This window comes from Phascolarctos cinereus, unplaced genomic scaffold (assembly GCF_003287225.1).
Source record: "Phascolarctos cinereus isolate Bilbo 61053 unplaced genomic scaffold, phaCin_HiC Scaffold_4;HRSCAF=312, whole genome shotgun sequence".
NCBI lineage: Eukaryota > Metazoa > Chordata > Mammalia > Diprotodontia > Phascolarctidae > Phascolarctos > Phascolarctos cinereus.
Window position 1 is genome coordinate 107,075,675 of NW_027555847.1, and position 20,012 is coordinate 107,095,686.

General features: G+C 39.7%; 1 protein-coding gene across 1 annotated transcript in view; it reads left to right on the plus strand.

Moving 5' to 3' along the window:
* Positions 1-8,620: 8,620 nt before the first annotated feature.
* Positions 8,621-20,012, plus strand: part of BNC2 (basonuclin zinc finger protein 2) — a 523,407-nt gene continuing 512,015 nt past the window's right edge. The window contains exon 1 of the mRNA XM_078152484.1: positions 8,621-8,756. Within this exon, the coding sequence (XP_078008610.1) occupies positions 8,754-8,756 (3 nt within the window). The 5' untranslated portion in view covers positions 8,621-8,753. The remainder of the gene's footprint in view (positions 8,757-20,012) is intronic.

Consider the following 20,012-nt stretch of genomic DNA (forward strand, 5'->3'; position numbering starts at 1 on the left):
AAAAAAAAATACAGTATCTACAAAGTGAAATAAAGCTAAGCACAATAAAATGAGGTATTCCTGTACTCCGATTTTTTCAGTTCCTGAGAATGTAGTTCATCTGGGCTGGATGATTTGAATTCCTTAAGAACAGCAAGGTTCGCCCTTGCTATTTACTTAGTGTTTGGGGTATCAACTAACTATTGGTCATTTTTTAAAATGTCCTTTCTAATCCAGATTCACATGTGAGACTAAAAAATCCACTCAGTTCTAGGTGTAGGACCATAAATCTCAAGGTCAAGGGACCTTTGAGATCATCTAGTCCAACTCTCATTTTAAAAAAATGAGGAAACTGTCCAGGAGATGGAACTAATCCTTCAAGTCACAGAGCTAGTAAATGGCAGAGCCATGATACACCATAATGTCATGTGAATGACTGGATCAATACCTGTCACCATAGCAAGTCTTCCCAAGCATGCTCCAGGAGGAGCTGAGTAAGCACCTTTTTCCTTCATCTCGTGTATCTCATCTAGGTGTGAATTCCCCTTGTCTTGCATTGTCATTACCCAGGGATGAGGCTTTAGTTCTGTGTGAGATTCAGTGTAGCTAGATCCCACATCTGCGCTAACCTTCCAGCTTGGCCTTTAAAGAGAAGTAAGAGTGTGAAACTGGACAGAGGAATTTATAGGAGGACTGCACACAGACATGGACTTCATTTCTTGGGCAGAGGGCTGTTTACCTCTGTGGCTTCTCAGAGAACCATGTGGCCATCCAGGAGAGGAAGAAATGGTTGGTTTTTAGGGATATGGAAAGAGAAAATGAGCCATTGCCAGATAGCAATGCAAAAGGGGAAAAAGAGGAGTGCAGCTGAATGCCATTGTATGGGAGAACAACTGTGACCTGTTCCATCACTAAGTCACATAGACAGTATGATTCTGAGGGAAGGTGGGACTCACCCAAAGGGAAGATTGTTTGTTGGATTCCCAAGCAAACTGGAAATTGGATTGACCTAAAAGCCCCTGAAAAAGAAAGGGACCACCACAGGAAAGAATTGTATCAATCCATTAAGTGCTCTCAGTTTTGAGGCTTTTGCATTGAATGTTTTGTTAGCCTGGGTGCGTTGAGTAGGGGTTGGGAAGCCTGAGGGCCGAATGTTGTTTGCTAAACCCCTGGGTAAGACAGGAATCAGACTGAAATGTAATTGGAAAATATTTAACAAAATAAATAAAAATACAATAGAATATACATAATGTTAAATGTGGTTTTGTAAATTAATATGTGGCCCTCAGGAGTCCTTATGTATGGTTTAGTGGACCAGTTTCTGTTTGTTTGATGATGCTGCCTTAGAACAACACAAGGCAGATTCTGATCTCTGGGGAAATGCTGATGGGGTAAGAAATAGCAGATAGAGATACTCACAGGGGGTGGGAGTAGAGTAATCAATTACTGGATTATTGAAAAGAGCTGCAGTTTTTGAATAGCAAGTTACAAGTGGTTTTCCCCAGATATGTAGTCGTATGAAGAATCATAGCAAATCAGCTCATAGGATGAGAGAAATTAGACCCAGAAGGAACCTTATAGTTGATAATGCTAAGATTGGATATTTTTATAGTGCTTTATGATTTACTAACTACTTTTACATACATGACATTATTTGATCTTCACAATAACCCTGGAAGGTAATGCAAATATTATTTTCCTTACTTTACAATAATAAACTTGAGGCTCAGATTGCTTAAGGCCATCTTGTTCATGGTCATATAAGTAGTATAAGAGGCAGCTTGGTGGTGAAGGGGATAGAGTACAGGGCCTATAGTCAAGAAGACCTGAATTCAAATGCAACCTCAAATTTGTACTAGCTAACTACTAGTGTGATCCTGGACAGGTCACTTTAAAACGTTGGCAGTGGAAATGAGCTCCTTCTCCTCCCTAGCTTTTTTTTAAAAAACTTAATCAGCTCTGCCCTTCCCTTTCCCTTCCCCTCCATTCCAGTGATTATTAAACTTGGCCTGGCTTTGTGTCTACAATGTCATTAATGAGCAGAGGGAACTGGGATTAGAACTTCCCATTAGCAGAAATGTGTGGTTAGGATCACTGATAATGGGGCACCCTATAGAAGTAGGTGCTACTTCAGGGGTTTTTTGAGGAAGACACTGTAACTGTAAAGTGCTCTGGAAATCTTAGTTATTATCTGTATATGGTACTTCATCTGGAGCTGTTCCATATTGAGGAAGCAGAAACACTTTGAGAGTTCTTATCAATCAAGCCTATCACTATACCAAATACTATGGGAAATCTAGAAGTATAAAACTTGGACCTTGCCCTCAAAGAACTTACTCTCTAGCAAAGAAGACAAAGACACAATATAATGGATACTAGGTGGCATGTAATTATCTGCTAAACTATGTGCAGCAGGCTGTAAGTACTAAAGGATTTCAGAGATGAAGCAGAAGGCTTTACTGAAGAGGTGGGATGAGCAGGGCTGTATAGGAGGGGTAGGTTTGGCTGGATGGAGAGGTGAGTGGTGTATCCAGATGAAAAAAGTGAAGTGAACATGAATGAATGAATGAAATGAGAATGTGCATGACATGTTCTCAGGACAGTGAGAAGACTGACCTAACTAGAATGCAGGTGTGTGTGTTTGGGAGTGTTCAAAAATGAGATTGTATTAGTAGAGTCAGGCTAGCTTAGAGAGGGCCATGGAAATCAGGAGAGGAATTTAGACTTCATGTGGTAGAAAATGGGGAACCAGTGAACGTTTTTGAGAATGGGAAGGTTAGGATAAGAGTCGTATTTAAGGAAGCCCAATGTGGCTATCAAGGGAGAGAGCCTGGACTCAGGAGACCTAGCTGAGAAACTGTTGGTAATAATGCAAGCTTGAGTTGATGAGAGCATGACCTACACTGGGAATGCAGAGAGAGAGATGAATATGAGAGACATTTTGAAGTAAAAGGAACATGACTTAGTAAGTGACTGAATTGGGGTGATAAAAGGGAGGGATAAGTCAATGATGACTCAAAGATTGTGAGCTTGGGTGGCTGGGAGAATAGTGGTATTGTTTATAGAGACAGGGAAGTTGAAAGGATGAGCTGATTTGGAAAGAAAGAAAATGACTTCAGTTTTGGACTTATAGAGAGTTTGAAGTGGAGAGACATCAAAATGTCCTGTAGGAGGTTAGATAAATAGAAGGGACTAACTCTTGGGAAAGGACAGAACTAGAGAAAAAGACCTGGGAATCATCAGTGTAAGAGAGTATGGTGTAAGGGGGGAAAAAAAACCAAACCAAAACTGGACTGGGAATCAGGAGATCCAGCTTCTAGTCCTGATTCTGCCACAGACTCATCTTTTGACTTTCAATAGCTTAATCTTCCAGGTAGTCAATTTCCATATTTATAAAATGAAAGAATTAGACTAGATGATATTTAATGTCCCTTCTAATGCCAGATATTACAGTCTTATCTCTTTGGGTGGGACTATCTTGGGAGAGGGCCAGGAACTGTAGACCTACCTCCTTATCCTAAGGGAAGAGACTAAAGAAGGCAAGTGTCCAGTTGAGTTAATGCAGGAAAGGTGATCCAGGTTCTGGAATGTATCCATTTGCCTCCTAATATTTCTAACTCTGGTTTTGCTGCTTATGACAATGAAGTGTGTTGTTAAAATACATCTTCATTATTCACAGAGGTATTAATGTAATCACTAGCCAGATCAGTAAGGCATCTTCCCCAGGCTCTTGATGTACTTAACAGACCCTGCAGGCAGGGATGAGTTGGTAAATGTTTAACAACTGGCTCTACCCAAAACCACCACACATGACATGCTTTTATGGCTGTCTACATTATTAAACATTTTCTCCATCATTTTCTTAAGTCTAGACAATCAACAAAACAATAAATCAAGCCCTGATTTGTAGCATTTGCCCATTTCTGAAGTGTAAATGATCACACTGATAATTTAACAGTCATTTCCAGGAGGTTCCATCTGGCTCAAGTTTCTTCTAGCACACCCCTGCCAGGGAGACTCACATCATAAGACGAAGTAAACAGAATTTCATTCATTCATTTATTCATTCAACTAATTGTACTTTAGAATGTTAGAGCTGAAAGAGACCTCGGAGGTCACCCAATCCTGTTCCTTCATTTGACACATGAGGAAACTGAGGCTTATAGAAATTAATAACTGCCATTTACATATCTTGTGATTTACACTTTCTTGAACACATCTCATTTGAGCCTCATGATCCTACAAGTATTATCCATTTTATAGATGAGGAAATTGAGGCCCAGAGAAGCTAAGTGACTTGCCCATCCATGGTCACCCAGCTAGTAAGTGTATCTAGTGGGTTATGAACTGGGGTCTTGAAGGTTCACAATCTAGAAATCTTCCCTTTACAAGGCTATGTTGCTTCTGGTGACCTGACCAAGGTAACAAAGATGAAATGGCAGAGCTTCATCTTGAAATGATTTTTCTGACTTAGAGCCTATTGGTCTTTGCACATTACCATGCTGCTTTCCTTACATTCATTAACCACTTACTGTCCAGGTGTTACACATTGGAAGGAAGATGTGAAGTTTAACTAAGCATAGCCCTTGACTTCATAGGCTGATAATACATAAACAGAAATAATTACAACATACGACCATATTACATAATAAATGCATTTGAGATGCAAATAAAAGTACAGATTAGAAAAAAATGAGGGTGATGAAGTGACTCCCAAGGTCAATTTCCACAACTGCAAAATGAGGTTGGACAAAATTATTTTTAAAGTCCTTTCTAGCTCTAAAGTTCCATGCTCTGTAATCCTGGGGTTCTGAAGCTTTGTAAATCATAAAGTGAATGTAAATTATCATCACCATGGAGGTGATAAGTAAGTCATGAGAGAAGGTAAGTTTTCAGAGGGAGACATTATAAAGGGAGAAGCTTGGAAAGATGAAGATTGAGCCTTTGGTAGACCCTAAAGTTAGGAAGCAAGAGGAGGAAAAGGAATCAATAAAGGTGGACAGGGAGGAGTAAGATCAGGATATTATAGTGTTATGGAAGTTAAGGAAAGAGGGTTTCAACAAGGTGTATAAAATGAAAATTGACTGACTAAAGCTACTGTGCCTTTTTGGTCCTTGTATCCTTTTTTCCCCCAGCACAGTACCTCACACATATCCAGCTCTGGAGGAAGGCTGAATTGAATTTAAGACTGTGGCAGTGAGCAGCTCTGTAAAATGCAGCAAAAGGGATCAAGGGAAATGAGGACAGAGAACAGGACATTGGATTTAGGATATAGTCATTCATGGGTGATCTATGATGAATGAATTTCCCTAGTAGGTGAGAAAATTAAAAAATTAGTATTATCTTGAATAAAGTCACCCTTTTTGCAGTCACATCGTTAACACATTATAAGCAAACCCCACTGTAAACTTGCAGACCCCCACTGTAATGCCATTTGATCAGTTGCCCATTTGTAAGATTTTTGTTATGAATTAGCAGCTGCTTATAATGCCATTTCAACTAACATTGTGATTTCATGGAACCAATTAAGCACTTTGGGTGGAGTATGCCTACGATGAGCCAATCACAGAATGTGCTCTTCTCCTCCCTTCAACAAAAAAATATTCTTCCACTCTACATAACAAATCAAGTAGGAGACTGAAAATCTTTATTCATATTCCCAGAAATGAACTTCCTATGACCTTAGGGTTACCAGGTCTATGTGGTGGCTCACCAAAATGAGATATTGCTTTTAGGGGTAGAGACTTCTGGCTGCCTTTGGGTCACACCGATGCTTCATCTGGATTCTTCCACCTCCCCAAAGTGCAACTCCTCAGCTCAACACATTCTCCATCTTTATGATGATGTATGTTCAGAAAGGGATAGGGTTGGACCCAAAGTGGATGGGCTTTGAGACACATAAATTGTTTGTGTGCTAACATCAAAAACAGACAGATCTGGAACCAATCAAGTGAATGTAAATTAGAGGTTGCTTGATGTGGAATAACTTCTGCATGTTGGTCCGTGGAGGTGTGTAGCCAAAAAGGCACTGTGTGAATACAATTGTTTGGCAAGTCCCTGCTCTGTCACTTGTCCAAAGCGGTAAGTGTGTGAATGGATTTGTATGGGTAATGACTCTGAAATTAGCAACCAGCTTTTCTCTTCTCTCCATGTTACTGGAAAACACATTGGATCTTGGCTTCTTTCCGGAGCCGAATTCTTGTGATGATCCTCAGTTGCTCAGAACTCACATTTGTTCATCATTATCTCTTGTGTAATCACATTCTACAAACTGTAGGATGATATTACAGTTGTGTTTACAGAATAAGGGAACTTGCCCCACACCTTAATCAAATCACGATAGAGATGAGCCTCCTTAGATAACAAATTTTTAAATAAATTGAAATAGTCATTAGATTTTCAGTCTCCTACTCGATTTGTTATGTAGAGTGAAAGAATCTTTTCACTTGCTTGGAATTACCTCTTCCCCCCCGTAACCTCCCCATAAGCATTTTGGCTATAACTATCTTGTTTAGTATATATAGTATGGTAGAAATTATTTTGTTTGTTTTATTGAACAAAGCTTTCCAGAATGTGATAGTGTAAAGAAACTGATGATATGCTCTGGTTAGGGCCTAAGGCCCTGCTAAAGTGCTGACTTTATCTGCAGTTCTAGAGAACTAGGTCTTGATTGCTTGGATGTGAAAACTAGATAATATTTGCCCTAATTCTTAATAATGATGCTCATAATTCAAAATATTTAATAAATTACTTTGGAACTTTTTAAAAAAAAACAGTCCATGCATGCCTTAATAAAATGGAGGCATTGCTGGCATAACGTCTTTTCTTCTTTTTAAGTATTGATTTTTAAAGGTTTTTTTTTTGCTGTTGCAAAATCCTAAACCTCAGATTTAATTTAGCAAAGACAGAAATCTTAGACAAAATATAAAAGTTGAATACCAAGGCTACATATTTTGGGAGGAATTAATTTGCTGACTTCTTGAAATAATTAAGCAGGCTATGTATATCTTAACTTTAGAGGAAAAGGAGGCGGAGGAGAATGATTTTCTATTTTCAGTAGTTACTAGTTACCAAACCTGTTGATCTGCCAAGACAGTCTTAGACTTTCTGTTTTCCAATTGCTCTGGGAGTTTGCATGAAGCCTATGCCATTCTCCCATGTTAGATAAGCAGAAAGTTTGCTCTGGCTGTGATAAATCTTAAGAACTTGGATGTGTTTTTGGCACATATTTTGCCTGAGAAAGATGATGATGATTAACCTCTCCCCCCCCCCCTTTTTTTTCCTGTGGTTGGGAAGGGTGTGTGTTTTTTGCCTGTGTATTAAAAAAAAAATCCTTAAGCTGCAGTGCGGGTGCGCTGAGCCTTGCAAGCCTGTGTTTTGTGTGTCTCCAGGGCAGGGTTAGTTTGGTTGGCTGAGTGTCACACACAGATGTGACTCTTGTCTTTACCCTGCAAAGTACAGGGTGACGGCTCACTCTCTCAAGACAGCCTTCCCCCACCCCTTCCAAAAAAAAAAAAGTCTTCAAATCCCACACTCCGCAGCAGCCTAACCTCAGGACCCAGGGGTGGGGGTGGGAGGGAAGGGGAAGGAAGCCCTCACCGCAAGCCGGCGTCTGGGGCAAGGGGAAAACGCACACATGCACACACACACACAGACACACACACGCACCCAAAACTTTTCATTGTTGCCTTGAACTTTTCTCCTTTTTCTTCTCTCGGCCTTTCTGCCTGCATTTTCTGGGCCGTGTGCGGTCTGCTCCCGAGCCCTCTCTCCAGCGGCGCCTGTACGCCTGAAGCTGATAAGGAAGAGAGAAACATCGGGAGCTGCAGCCGCTGCAGAGAGGAGGCGGCGGCCACCACCGGAGTGCCGGTGCTGGTGCTGCTGGTGGAGGAGGAGAAGGGAAAGGAAAAGCCGACCAAAACGGACACAGCGAGAGCCAGCGGCTGAAAGAGAAAGAAACGCCTAGATTTGCAGCAATCCGAATAAAGTTCGCGCCGTTTCCTCGGCGTTTTCCTCTCCTCCACTCCCCTTCATACTCCTCCCCCCCTTGACAGCTGGCCGCAGGCTGCCCCCCCTAGGCCGGGCCTGCCACCTCCCCCCGGGGGCGCCACAGTGCAACCCCTCCCCTGGAGCCAACAGGGAAGGGAAAGGGGACACTTTAAACGAGCAGAAATCGACTTCAATTTTTTTGGAGACGGGAAACAACAGTCTCTTCAAACTACTTTGCAGAAAATAGGAAAACAGGAGAAACTTGTAGCAGTTTTGCAGAGCACACTCGGCTCTCTCCCTGTCTCCTTTCCCCGTGGCTTCCTCCACGAGCCCGCGCCGCCCCTTAGCTGTGCTCTCCCGGGACTTTTCCTCTTTCTTTCCTTCTCTTCCCCCCCCACCCCCAAGTTTTGAGGCTTCCTTCCTCCTGATCCGAGAAGTTGTGTAGGCTTTAACTTGAGAGAGCATGAGACTTTCGATGTGTGCGTAAATCAATCACCTGGAGAGAGAGAGAGAGAGAGAGAGAGAGAGAGAGAGAGAAGAGAGAGAGAGAGAGAGAGAGAGAGAGAGGGAGAGAGAGAGAGGGAGAGGGAGAGAAGGAAAAGAAAGAGGCGGAGGAGGAGGACGGCAGTGGCGGAGGGAGGGAGGAAAGGAGGGAACGAGGGGGGGAGGAAGGAAAGAAAGAGGCAGAGGAGACCCAGGAGTCAGAGGGGCTGGTCCAGACGCTGCCGCTAAGAGGAGACCGAGAGGCGGGGGCTGCAAGTGCACTTGACAACCAACATGCGGAGATGGTAAGAAGTTTCCAACATCCTTTCATTTTCATTCTAGACTTAATCAGAAATTACTGTAGCGCAGTAACGCAACAAGGAGCTAGCTGGTTCGAGATTCTTGTTTCTTTAACTTCAAGGAAGGGAAGGAAAAAAAAAAAGAAAAAACACACCCTAAGCCAACCTGGCTCATGCTGAGCTCCTGAAATCTTGTTGTAAAACTTTGCCTCAAAACTTTGTGTGAGAGCAAGGGTGGGGGTGGGGGCTGCCCTAAGATCTTATCTATACCTTCCCTAGACTGCCCATAGAGAGGTGAGGGGTACGTAAAGGATTTGGTTAAGATGGGGGAGTTTGGGTTTGGGGGCTTGGAGGTGTGTGTGGGGGGGAGAATGGGTGGAAAGGGGAGGGAGGAATGAATGGAACTTCTGTAGTAGCTGTCTACACTGAGGGAAGCTTTTCGCACTCCCTGTAAAGGTAACTTTTTAAACTCAACATAGGGGTGAAAGGGGATTGCCATGTGAGTGTGTGCATGTGTGTGTGCCTGCCACGGAAGGGTCAAACTTAGTTTTCACCAGCGAGCCTCCCTCCCCCCTCCCCCATCCCTTTTTTGCCCGTAGTTTTTTCCTTGACTTAAACCATCACTTACTGCTAAGTGAAAGTTGTAGAAAATGCCCCTGTTCTTGGGTAAAGAATGTGAAAAACATGAGAGGTGCTGCATCCTGGGAAAACAGATCTTCAAAGTTCTTTTCGATCAGAATTGTGAGGAGGCTCTTTTTTTTGTAGATTTCATTTAAAAAACTTAGTGGTTTTATTTTATTTGGGAGGGGTGCCAGGGATGGTAGGTGCTAGGTTATGAGATGATCCAAGACTTAAACTTGCAGAAACGCCGAGTGGTTACTCTACGGTTGCCACAAGTACGTTTTAAAGAAGCATGACTGCACATACAGTACCCAGCATGCTAGAGGGTATGCCCGCATAGTCTGGAGTCGAGTCCATCCAGCCGGGGAAGAGCATGTCCATACTGAGTGAAGCGATTTGTAAGAAATGTGGCTTGACCACTCCCTTTGCTTCCACAAAGCATTGCTATTGTTACCCCCACTTGGGGTTTTGATGTCTTGTGCTCTACATGTAGATAGACGATATAAGAAAAAGGGAGATAGTGGGTTGGCATCTTTTTTTCTTCCCTTCCCCCTAATGTGACATCTCTTGTTTCAGTGATCAAAGCCACCACTGGAGTGTAGGAGATGCGACTGTCAGATGTAGGCAACAAAAAAAAAAGACTGTAGCATGTGCCCAGGACTGTGGTTACAGTAACGCTGACAGAAATTAAAGTGGTTTTGAAAGCAGCATGCGATTTATGATGGTTCCCATTTACCCTAGAATCAAGCTGTTGTAAAAGTGATGTACAAAAGACATCATAAAATAATCCTGTGTACCCAGGACTGAAGTGGCAGAAAGTGGCCTTTTTCTATTTTTTTTGCGTGGGCCTCCCCGTTCAATTACTGTTGTCTAGTACCGTTTTTGAGTGGGACATCAAAACAAAATAGTAAAGAGATCTTTTTGGACCTGGATATTTGTCCTTCTGACAGAATTTTACGTTCAGCTTTTAAAACTAGGACAAGGGAGTATTTTTCCCTCTTATTCCTAAATCTGTATTACCATTCACCTACTCAGTTATTCCTACACAGCAATCACTTTGCAAATTGGTTTCTTTTTGAATTACTTTTAAACAGTGGTTAAGCCATTTGTGTTTCACGATTTTGCATTCTAGTTTGAGGTATTAACAATGACCGTGGTGTCTCAGGAATACACTTGCATTAAGTATGGAGTTTATTTCTACCTCTGTTATTTGTTGAGATTCCTCTCTAGCTCTATTAAGAATAGTGAGAGCTTGTGAAAGTGTATGGATATTGTCTTCTCCTTTGCAATCACAAAACTCTCTAGTGAACCTTTTATAGGGTGTCAGCGTTCTGTTTTATTTTGTAGCTGGTCCATTTAAACTCCAAGCATTAATGAAGTTTTCTTGGTTGTAGGCATGTCCTCTTTAAGTTTCTATACCAAAGGATATTTAAAATCCAGATTGCTAATCACTTTACCAAAGGTCACATTAGTATGTTCACCTGAATGAAGTCACATTGAAGCTGAATATAAACTTTACTAATGAGCTTATAAGTAAAGTTGGAAACCTGTGTTTTTCATCTTTGAGATTATTAACTGTTCTATCATTTCTACCTAACACTTTTGACAAGAATGAATTTCAGCTCGTTTTTTTGAAGGTGAATTTTTTACAAAATGTTAATAGCTCACATACATCCCTAACGTCTGTGTTTTTCCTACATGAGGTTCTAGGCGTATGTGTCAGACAGGGAAATGTGATTACATAAACCAAAGCAATAAAGGAGCAGACAAAAGCTGAGCTGACTATTGCTCTATTAAAATGTAAGTGTTACAGTTTGAATTTCCAAGTGAGAGTTTTTGAGTTCAGTGCTTTACATAACATTTTGTCCTAATCTTGCTTGCTGTCAGGGATGTTTCATGGTTGTGCAATTGCTCCAGTCAAGAATGCCAATTTGCATTCCAGGAGTGTCATTTGATTACTTTTATCTGCACAGCTCCAAGACTGGCCCAGACCTCTCATTTCATCTTGCCATGTCACGAGTCAATGCCGTGTCGTCTTTGCAAAAATCTGCCTGATTTAGACAAGAAAGAAAAGTACTTTCATGTTGCAGCCGCAGTCCCCTGCTAACTTGTCAGCAGCAGGATATGATTCACTTGGGCCCTGAAGAATGGAACAGAGAGAAGGGTTAGGCGGTTCAATAAAGCCCATGGACAGGTAGTGTGTGACGTCCCGGGAGAGCTTAAGTTAATGAAGAACAGGTCTGCTTAGCTCTCCACACTCTGACCTGGTGCTGTCCCCACAGTTTTCTCATTTGATCTTTCTCAGCAAATTGATCTTTTCTTGTATTTTTTTGCCTTCCAAGTTAGTCCTTGTGGGACTGAAATTAGCAGAGCAACTTAAGTTGGATAATACAGCTGTTCAGAAAAGAAGAAATTGGACACTAGCTCAAAAAGGTTGGGGTGGGCTGGGGGGGAGGATTCTTTTTTGTTGTTGTTGCTGCTGCTGAAAATTTTTACTATTTAAGGGAGTCCAAAATAGGTGATGACTTAGAAGTTAGTTTTCTCTCCCTTTAATCTTTGGATATTGGATTCAGTACTAATTTAACTTTACTTTCTAGATTTTAAAACACACAAAATATTCAGTGAACAGTAAAGGTTTGCTTTAATATTTTACATATAAGCTTGTTAGAAATGATTTACTAGTCTATTTTGAGTTTTTAATAGTTATAGTAAGACATGCTAAATATCAATGACATATATCAACTATTTTATTTATCATCTGCTAAATAACTAGAAAACCAAAGTATCCAATACAGAATTGCAGAAAAAGATTAAACAATAAAACAGTCATTACTGATGCTATACATAAATATTATGGTAGATTAAAATGTGTTCTACAAATCACCTCCAGCATTTAAATTTCCTGTATATTCTGCCGATGCACCGATAAAGTACACTATGATCATTATTTGCTTTCAGGGTACTGCATTTGAAGGCAGGTTTTCAGGACCTGGAATTTTGGTGACTATTTATTGTCATTTTATTTTTGAAATTGTAATTAATCATGGACAGTGAGGAGAAAAAAATCTGCTTTGTGTGTATATATACACATGTATGTGTGTATGTATATTTGTGGAGTAAATTTTTCTAACAGGCTAAAGTTTCATGATAGATTTTCTAAGTCAAATAGAAGTTGGAAGTGATTAAGAGAGTCTTTAGTTTAGAGTACACATGCGAAGTCATACTTAACTTTCTATGTCTCTTAGCAGATGGTCTCATTTATCGTGAACATCCTACCAAAGTATAGAATTGAAAACATTGCTAAATGAAAACAAGAGCCCTTATGTGAGGGCAGTTGCCCCCCCCCTTTCCTTTTAGTGTATTGCTTTGCAAAATGGATGGGAATTGAATAGGATCATTGGTTAGTAAACTCCTCTCTGAAGAGCTAGAGGGAGCCTTGTGATTTTATGACATATGCCTAAGGTAAAAAATGGAAAATACTTTGCAAAACAGACTAGTGCCGAAAAGGAGTTGTAAGGAATCACAGTTCTAGCATTTAGGCACAGAAATACTATTGTGACATTTCAGCTGTGATGAGAATGCCCCAATAGAACCTTGCCCTTGACCTGTGGAATGCTTTGCTAGACCAACCAAAATGCAGCCCTAAATGCATTTTAAGCCTTCATTGAATCCTTTGGTAATGTACTGTTCGAAGGACTTCTTAGCTTCACTTTGTTTGGAACCAATAGTGAAAATTCAATTAGTTATTCCATAATATCAGCATAGTCTGTGAATTCTTTCAGTTCACTGAGGAAAACTCTTTCTACACACAATGCTTTCCGTGGAGTTCTGTGGAGAAATGGCTTTACCCAGAAGAGGAACCCCTTTTAATGTGAACTATTTGAATTGGAGGGCCCAATAGCAGGCCATTTAGAAAGCTCATATGTGAGGAAGCCATAAGCTCCTTCATACTTTGCCCTGGTGTTGGTCTTAAAGAAATCTACCTTAAATGGTATTAAATTCAATATTTGTTCTCTAATCTCACAGTGGTGTTTATCACTTGTTCTACAAAACTTATGAGATATGTTTGCATTCAAGATCCATTGATCATAATTGCTGTTTAATATTTGTATACTAGTTTTTATGAGCAAGAGTTTGGACAAGCTTATTTATCATTTAAGTAAATAATATAATCCAATGAGATAAACTGCCAGATTGGCCTTTTTTAAAATCTCTTACACAGTAGCTCCTATTATGTTGCTAGCCAATAAAAGCCTTTATTTGTTGCTTATTAGAACCCTCAGTACACTCAAGAGTTCAGCTATAATTTAATTTGGTTGTTTAAAGAGGCTCTCTTGTTTTAGAACATATCCATAGTCCAGTTTTACTATTTGTTGTGAACCTCTGCTGTATGAACCATGCATGTTTATCTGAATTACTTTGCAGGTATTTCAGAGTTTGTGTTAGAACATTATTTTAAGAAGCAACAAAAAGCTAAAGTGTGTAGAAGATCTGTGAAAGGTAACAATGTGGGATTTTTTCTTTTCTTTTTCTTCTTTGTCATCTTGGGACGCTCTGTTCCCCTGGTGATTTTTAGTAGCTTTCTACTGTTAAACTATTCTGCCATTTAAAGTCCTTGCCCTAAAGAATGAAAACTTCTCCAAGGGAGGATGAAGAAAACTTTTAAAAACTAAGTTTTCTAACTAAGAATTATAACTCAAGCTATTTCAATGTGGCAGTAATTTTGAAATATAAAAGTTTTTTTTAAAAATTCTAATTCACAGATTTCTAGCCCAGGAAATTATAATTGCTTACATTAACCATTAAGGAGTTTTTCCAACTCAAGGATGTGAGAGTTGGAAAGTATAGTTGTAGAGTACAGAGCTTGACTGTTCAATGCCAGTAAGATGAGTCTCAAGAATTCTTTATTAAGAGGGTGTGGGATATGTGGGGTGTAGATTATGAACTGCTGAGATCCATTTTAAATGAAACTCTGTATGTGTGTGTGTGTGTGTGTGTGTGTGTGTGTGTGTGTATAAAATAGATATTAATAATGGTTGCAGGAGTCACATCAGTCTAACCCCTCAGATACATTATGGAACAGTGATCAAAATGTACAGTATTGTCTTAAAACTTATGTTTCATGTGTCTTCAGTCACTGCTTTTTGTGTGGAGTACAAAGATGTAACAACACACACAAAACATTTTTTCCTTATTATGACCTTATATTTGCCAAAGTGCCCCATGCTGAAATTCCTTTTCAGTATCTTTTTTTTTTGTCCAAAGCCAGACATGTACCCAGACACAAAAGACTCTGTGTATAGCAAGCTGTTTTAAATATTGTGACTCGACGCTGTGCTGTCCTTTCTCTGCTTGAGCCAAGGATCTCTGCTCAGTGTCTGTGGATTACCAAGCCCCTTCTTTATTGTACCTCTTGTCAGCTATTCCCATTCATTTAACCTTTCATTAGTGTCTGTGCAGCTTCACTGTCTGGAAAGGCAAGGAAAAACCTAAAGGCCCTACTGTCACAGTTATTAGATTTCTCCGTTACATCCCAGCAACCATAAAGGAGTAAGAGTCAACGCTATTGTCGTGCATACTGCTGTCCTGGGGTGCAACTCTTCTGTGCATGTCAAGGACATGTGCCACATGTTGATAATGCATCCCAGGGATAAATGCACAACATGGGGGATAGACTGAGGCTGGCAGTAATGAGCTTTGGAGGAGTTATTGCAAAGACAAACAGTTTGTGAAGGAATTTTGCCTAAGAGGCCAAGGAGATGGACTGCATTAAGGGTTGCCAAGGTTTGCTTCTGAGGTGCATGTCAATCACATGGTTTTCATATAAACCTCATTTGTAGGGGAAAATTAAGTATTTCTGACAGCCAGGAAAAATGCCGTATTTTCTTTTTTTTCCCTTGCAGAGTAGTAGAAAGTATGTTTTCAATATGCTGTATATTTTTTGGGGGGAGCAGGGATTAAATTATTCAAAACAGTGCAAAAGTCTATTAGATTAGAATGAGAATATGAGAGGGCAAAGAGAAATGCATCTGTGTCCCTTAGATATGGTGTAGCAAAGAACAATTAAATCAGTGAATTCAGTTATCAATTTCTCCATCTCTTTTCCCTCTTATAGTCTCCCCACCCCTTACCCCACTATATACACTGACCTATCGAGTGTGGACACTTTGAATCTTTAAGAATACTTTGTTTCTCAGTGCATGTTCCTAGGTTGCATTTCAATTCAGTTCGATGTAGCAATTATTGTAAGCTTCTGTAGGTAGAAATGGGATAGCTAAGTGGATAGAGCACTGGGCCTGCAGTCAGGATGATCTGAGTTAAATATGGTCTCAGGCGCTAGCTATGTGATCATGGGCAAGTCACTTAACCCTGTTTGCTGCAGTTTCCTCCTCTGTGGCAAACCATTCTAGTATCTTTGTCAAGAAAACCGTAAATAAGGTCATGATGAATTGGGCACAACTGAATGACATTATGTACAAAATACTGAAGATGGTAAGGGAAGAGTCCTTTCCCTCAAGGAGCTTACATTCTACTGTGGGATATAGTTCTTTTACAAATAAGTAAATATAATATATTTTAAAAGTAAAGTCAAAAGAGAGAGCATGCTGTTTTTGCTTCAACATTCATAATACAGCATTTATATATATGTAGTAAGAAAATTTTCAAAGATTTATAAATGGTAAACCATTCATGTCTTATTTGCCCAGTCTTCCATGCAATTCCCCAAACTAGAAATATTCTTTTACCAACAACAATTTAGTAATTTCTTTTCTTCTTTTTAAATTCCTTCTTTTAACATTCATAATTTAGAGAATTTTTTTTTTGCATTTCTACTAAACTATGAACTTCTGTGGTGAGAGTCTCTCCTTTCTTTCTCTCCTTTCTTCTTTTCTTCCTCTCTCAACTTTTCACATCTTCATGACTTCTCACCAAATCCCTGAGAACTTGACCATCTTTCATTGCCTCCTCACCAACCCCTCCTATAGCAGGTGAGGCATAGACTGCTAATGCCAATATCAAGTTTGAAACAAGACTGGGACTGAGAAAGAATTCCTTTGGCTTCTTTCATCTGATCATGCAGTAGGTGTAACTTTGGGCATGGAAGAGAAAGGGAGAATTTTCTTAGTTCTTTCTTTGCCTTTCTCACTGAATTTTCTGTCCAGGGGAATTCTCTTCTTCACCAAGCTATTACATTGTGAAAGAGCAAGTTTTCCATTTAGGGACCTGCCTTAGATCTTGACTAGCAGATTTCAGGATTATTGCAGCCATGCCATACTGTGCCATACTGTGGTGACCCTGGAAATGGCTCCACCTGGCCATGCTCTGAGCAGCATCCCCATTCACAATGTGTGATCCATCAATGACTGTACCTTAGTAATACTCTTATTTATTATTCTCCCCTATCCAGTGTTTGGGCAGACTAAGACATCTCTGATGCTCTGCATACTAGCAGTAGGTAGAGTTGAGGTTTGGGCTGGAGGTCAGGGAATGGTAACAACAGACATTTTATTAAGTACATACGTGTAAAGAATCACGCAGAGTTGAGATAAAGTATCCACCCTTTCCCTTTGGAGTTTGTGGTCTAGGAAAAGGATACAATACAAACATATATTATAGCTAAATGGATTACATGCTACACAGCGTGTTATGGGAGATCTGGTGGTAAAGATTATTGACTGAGAGATGATCAAGGAAGATTTCATGGAACAGGTATCTTTTGAATTGTACTTTAAAGGGTAGATGACGAAGAAGGACATTTTGGCTTAGTGAACAAAGCAAAGGTTGAGAGGAAAAAAAAGTAGTATGTGTGTATGTGTGTGTGAGAGAGAGAGGAGGAGAGAGAGAGAGAGATATTATGAGGTGGGGAGTAGAATAAAGAGTTATCTAGTTTGACTGGAGCTGAGAATGCAAAGAGGTTGGTATGTGAAATAAAGGAGAAAAGGCAAGCTGATGCCAGATTGTGGAGGGCCTTGAATGCCAAGCAAATGGAAGAAAGATAAAGACTCAATTCTGAGAACATAAAAAATCAGAGCAGAAAATATCATTTTGGTGCCAGATGGGGAATGTGAAAAACAATCTAATGATACCCTAGGGAGTAAACTATGATAATAGGAATGCTCACTTTAGGTAAAAGAAAAGTTTATGTGGTACCACAATCTAATAATAATGATGATCATAAACTCAGATGAATCTTCTGAAAACTCATTAGAATTGTAAAGGTCCTACCGGGTAAGCTCATTCCATTATTGTTTTGCTTGTGTAGAATTCTCCTGGTGATATGTGTCTAGAGGTACCTTCTGTATGGGAGCCAAAATACAGTAGATGCCCTAATTCCAGAAGAATGTGTGTGAAATAGGTCTGGTTGCTGCGTTAACCAATTTTTCTTTGATGTTTTCTATATCCACTGTACTCTAACAAGTAATTTAGATGCTCTATCCAGTAAGACAGACCTTGACAGTGCTTCTATTCCAAGTGTTTATCATAGTGCTTGGCACAGAGTAAATTGCAGAATAGGGAGAGGAATTGGACCTGGGATTTCATTAGTAAAGGGAACTCCCAGATGACAAAATTCCTTCTCTGCCAATCCAGGTCAGCACCTTCTCCCTAACTTGTAGTCTTTTTTTTAAATTAATTTATTTTGATTTATCAACAATCACTTCCATATGCTTTTGAGTTTAAAATTTTTCTCCCCCTTCCTCCCCACCACCCTCCACAAGATGGCACACAATCTGATATAAGCTATACGTATACATTCTTGTTAAATGTATTTTTACATTAGTGATGTTGTAAGTAAGAATTAGAACCAATAGGAGGAACCACCAGAAAGAGGAAACAAAACTCAACAGAAGAAAAAAATAGCAAATAGTATGCTTCAATCTGCATTCAAACTCCATAGTTTATTGTTTGGATGTGGATAGTATTTTCCATTATGAGGCCTTTGGAGATGTCCTAGATCCTTGTATTGCTGAGAAGGATTAAGTTTATCAATATTAGTCATCGCACAATGTGGCTGTTATTGTGTACAACGTTCTCCTGGTTCTGCTCACTTCACTCAGTGTCAGACCCTAACTTGTAGTCTTAAGAGAGTTGCTTGGAGTACCGATAGGTTCAATGATTTGTCTGGCATCATATAAGCAGCAGGATCAGTCATTTAATGATCCCAGATGTCCTCTTTATGGGTATTCCTTTTTGGATATAGGTTATAGTCCTCCATTGAATTAGTGTAGTCCTTCCTGAATTGCTCTGGTCTCTCAAAATCATTGCCTGGTAGCCAACTTTCTGGTGATGTGTCTCTGAACCAGGCTGGTTCTCTTTTGACATATCTGATCAGTTTCTGGTCCATTTTTCCCCAAACCTTTCCAGATGGTTTAGATCTAGCTTATTAGAGAACCATGGGTTACCATAATTATACATAGAGGGTGCTTAATAAATGTGCAATGAATGATGGCAAGTTTTATGATGGCCATAGAATTGTGTTGGCTTATTCTTGCCAAAGTTTCTAGTAAGTGCTTATCCTGCTTAACAAAAGCACAAATTTGTTTAATGTTTGGAAAAAGATTTTTAAGAAGGAAAAGCATTTTTACATGTCTAAAAACAAATGGGTTGGGCACTATATTTGGTGTGTGTGAATATAGTCCTAAATGAGAAACAATTGAAACTCTGAATAGGGGTATTTGCCTACTTCTTGTTGAATATCCATGCTGTTGTGACAAATATAAATTATCTAATTTATTTGTCCATGTTTCTGTTATTTGGTATTTGAATTTATTAATATGAACTGCTTTCTTCTCCCTTTTATACCATTACTGGTAATTTATAATTAAAATACTTTATAAGATCCAGTTATCAAGACTTGGAAATAAATGAAAGGCAAGGCTATTTGAGGACTACTGTGTAGAATCATCTTTAAATTGCAAGTAATATTCATTTCTCTGAAAGCCTCATTTTTTAAAATTCCTGATAATAAAAGTTTATATTTATTGCTAAGTCCTTACTTTTGTAGATTTCTGTTTTTTGTTGTTGTTGTTGTTGTTTTTGGTGAGGCAGTTGGGGTTAAGTGACTTGCCCAGGGTCACACAGTTAGTAAATGTCAAGTGTCTGAGGCTGGATTTGAACTCAGGTCCTCCTCACTCCAAAGGCCGTAGCTTTACCCACTGTGCCATCTAGCTGCCTCTTTTTTTTTTTGATAGGGTACTTATTGCCTTAACTGCCTTTTTGGGGCATTTTCACTGTTATTTTAGGTGAAAGATTATTCATTTTGGCATAGTAGCTAGTATTAAATTATGATTTCTAGTCAGATATGTTCATATAGAATTCTATTTTGCTTATTGATGCAAAACTATTAATATTCAACAAGACATATGGGATTTATCACTGGTACTTCTTCTACTGGCACCAACTGCCACTCCTTCCCCTTCTCTCCCTTCCCCATATCTTGGTAGACAATCTTTTTGAACTTCGTTGACCCACCACCTCCAAAGAAAATTATTACCTGCTTTCTGGTAGTGATCTTCTCTTAATTTCCTTAGACTGGTTCCCTAAAAACAGATCCACAGTTTATTGCAGAGCCCACATTTGAAGCCTTGCCCCCTTGGTAGTAGGACCTGGCAGAGCTTGTGTTTGTTCCGTTTGTATAGCCCC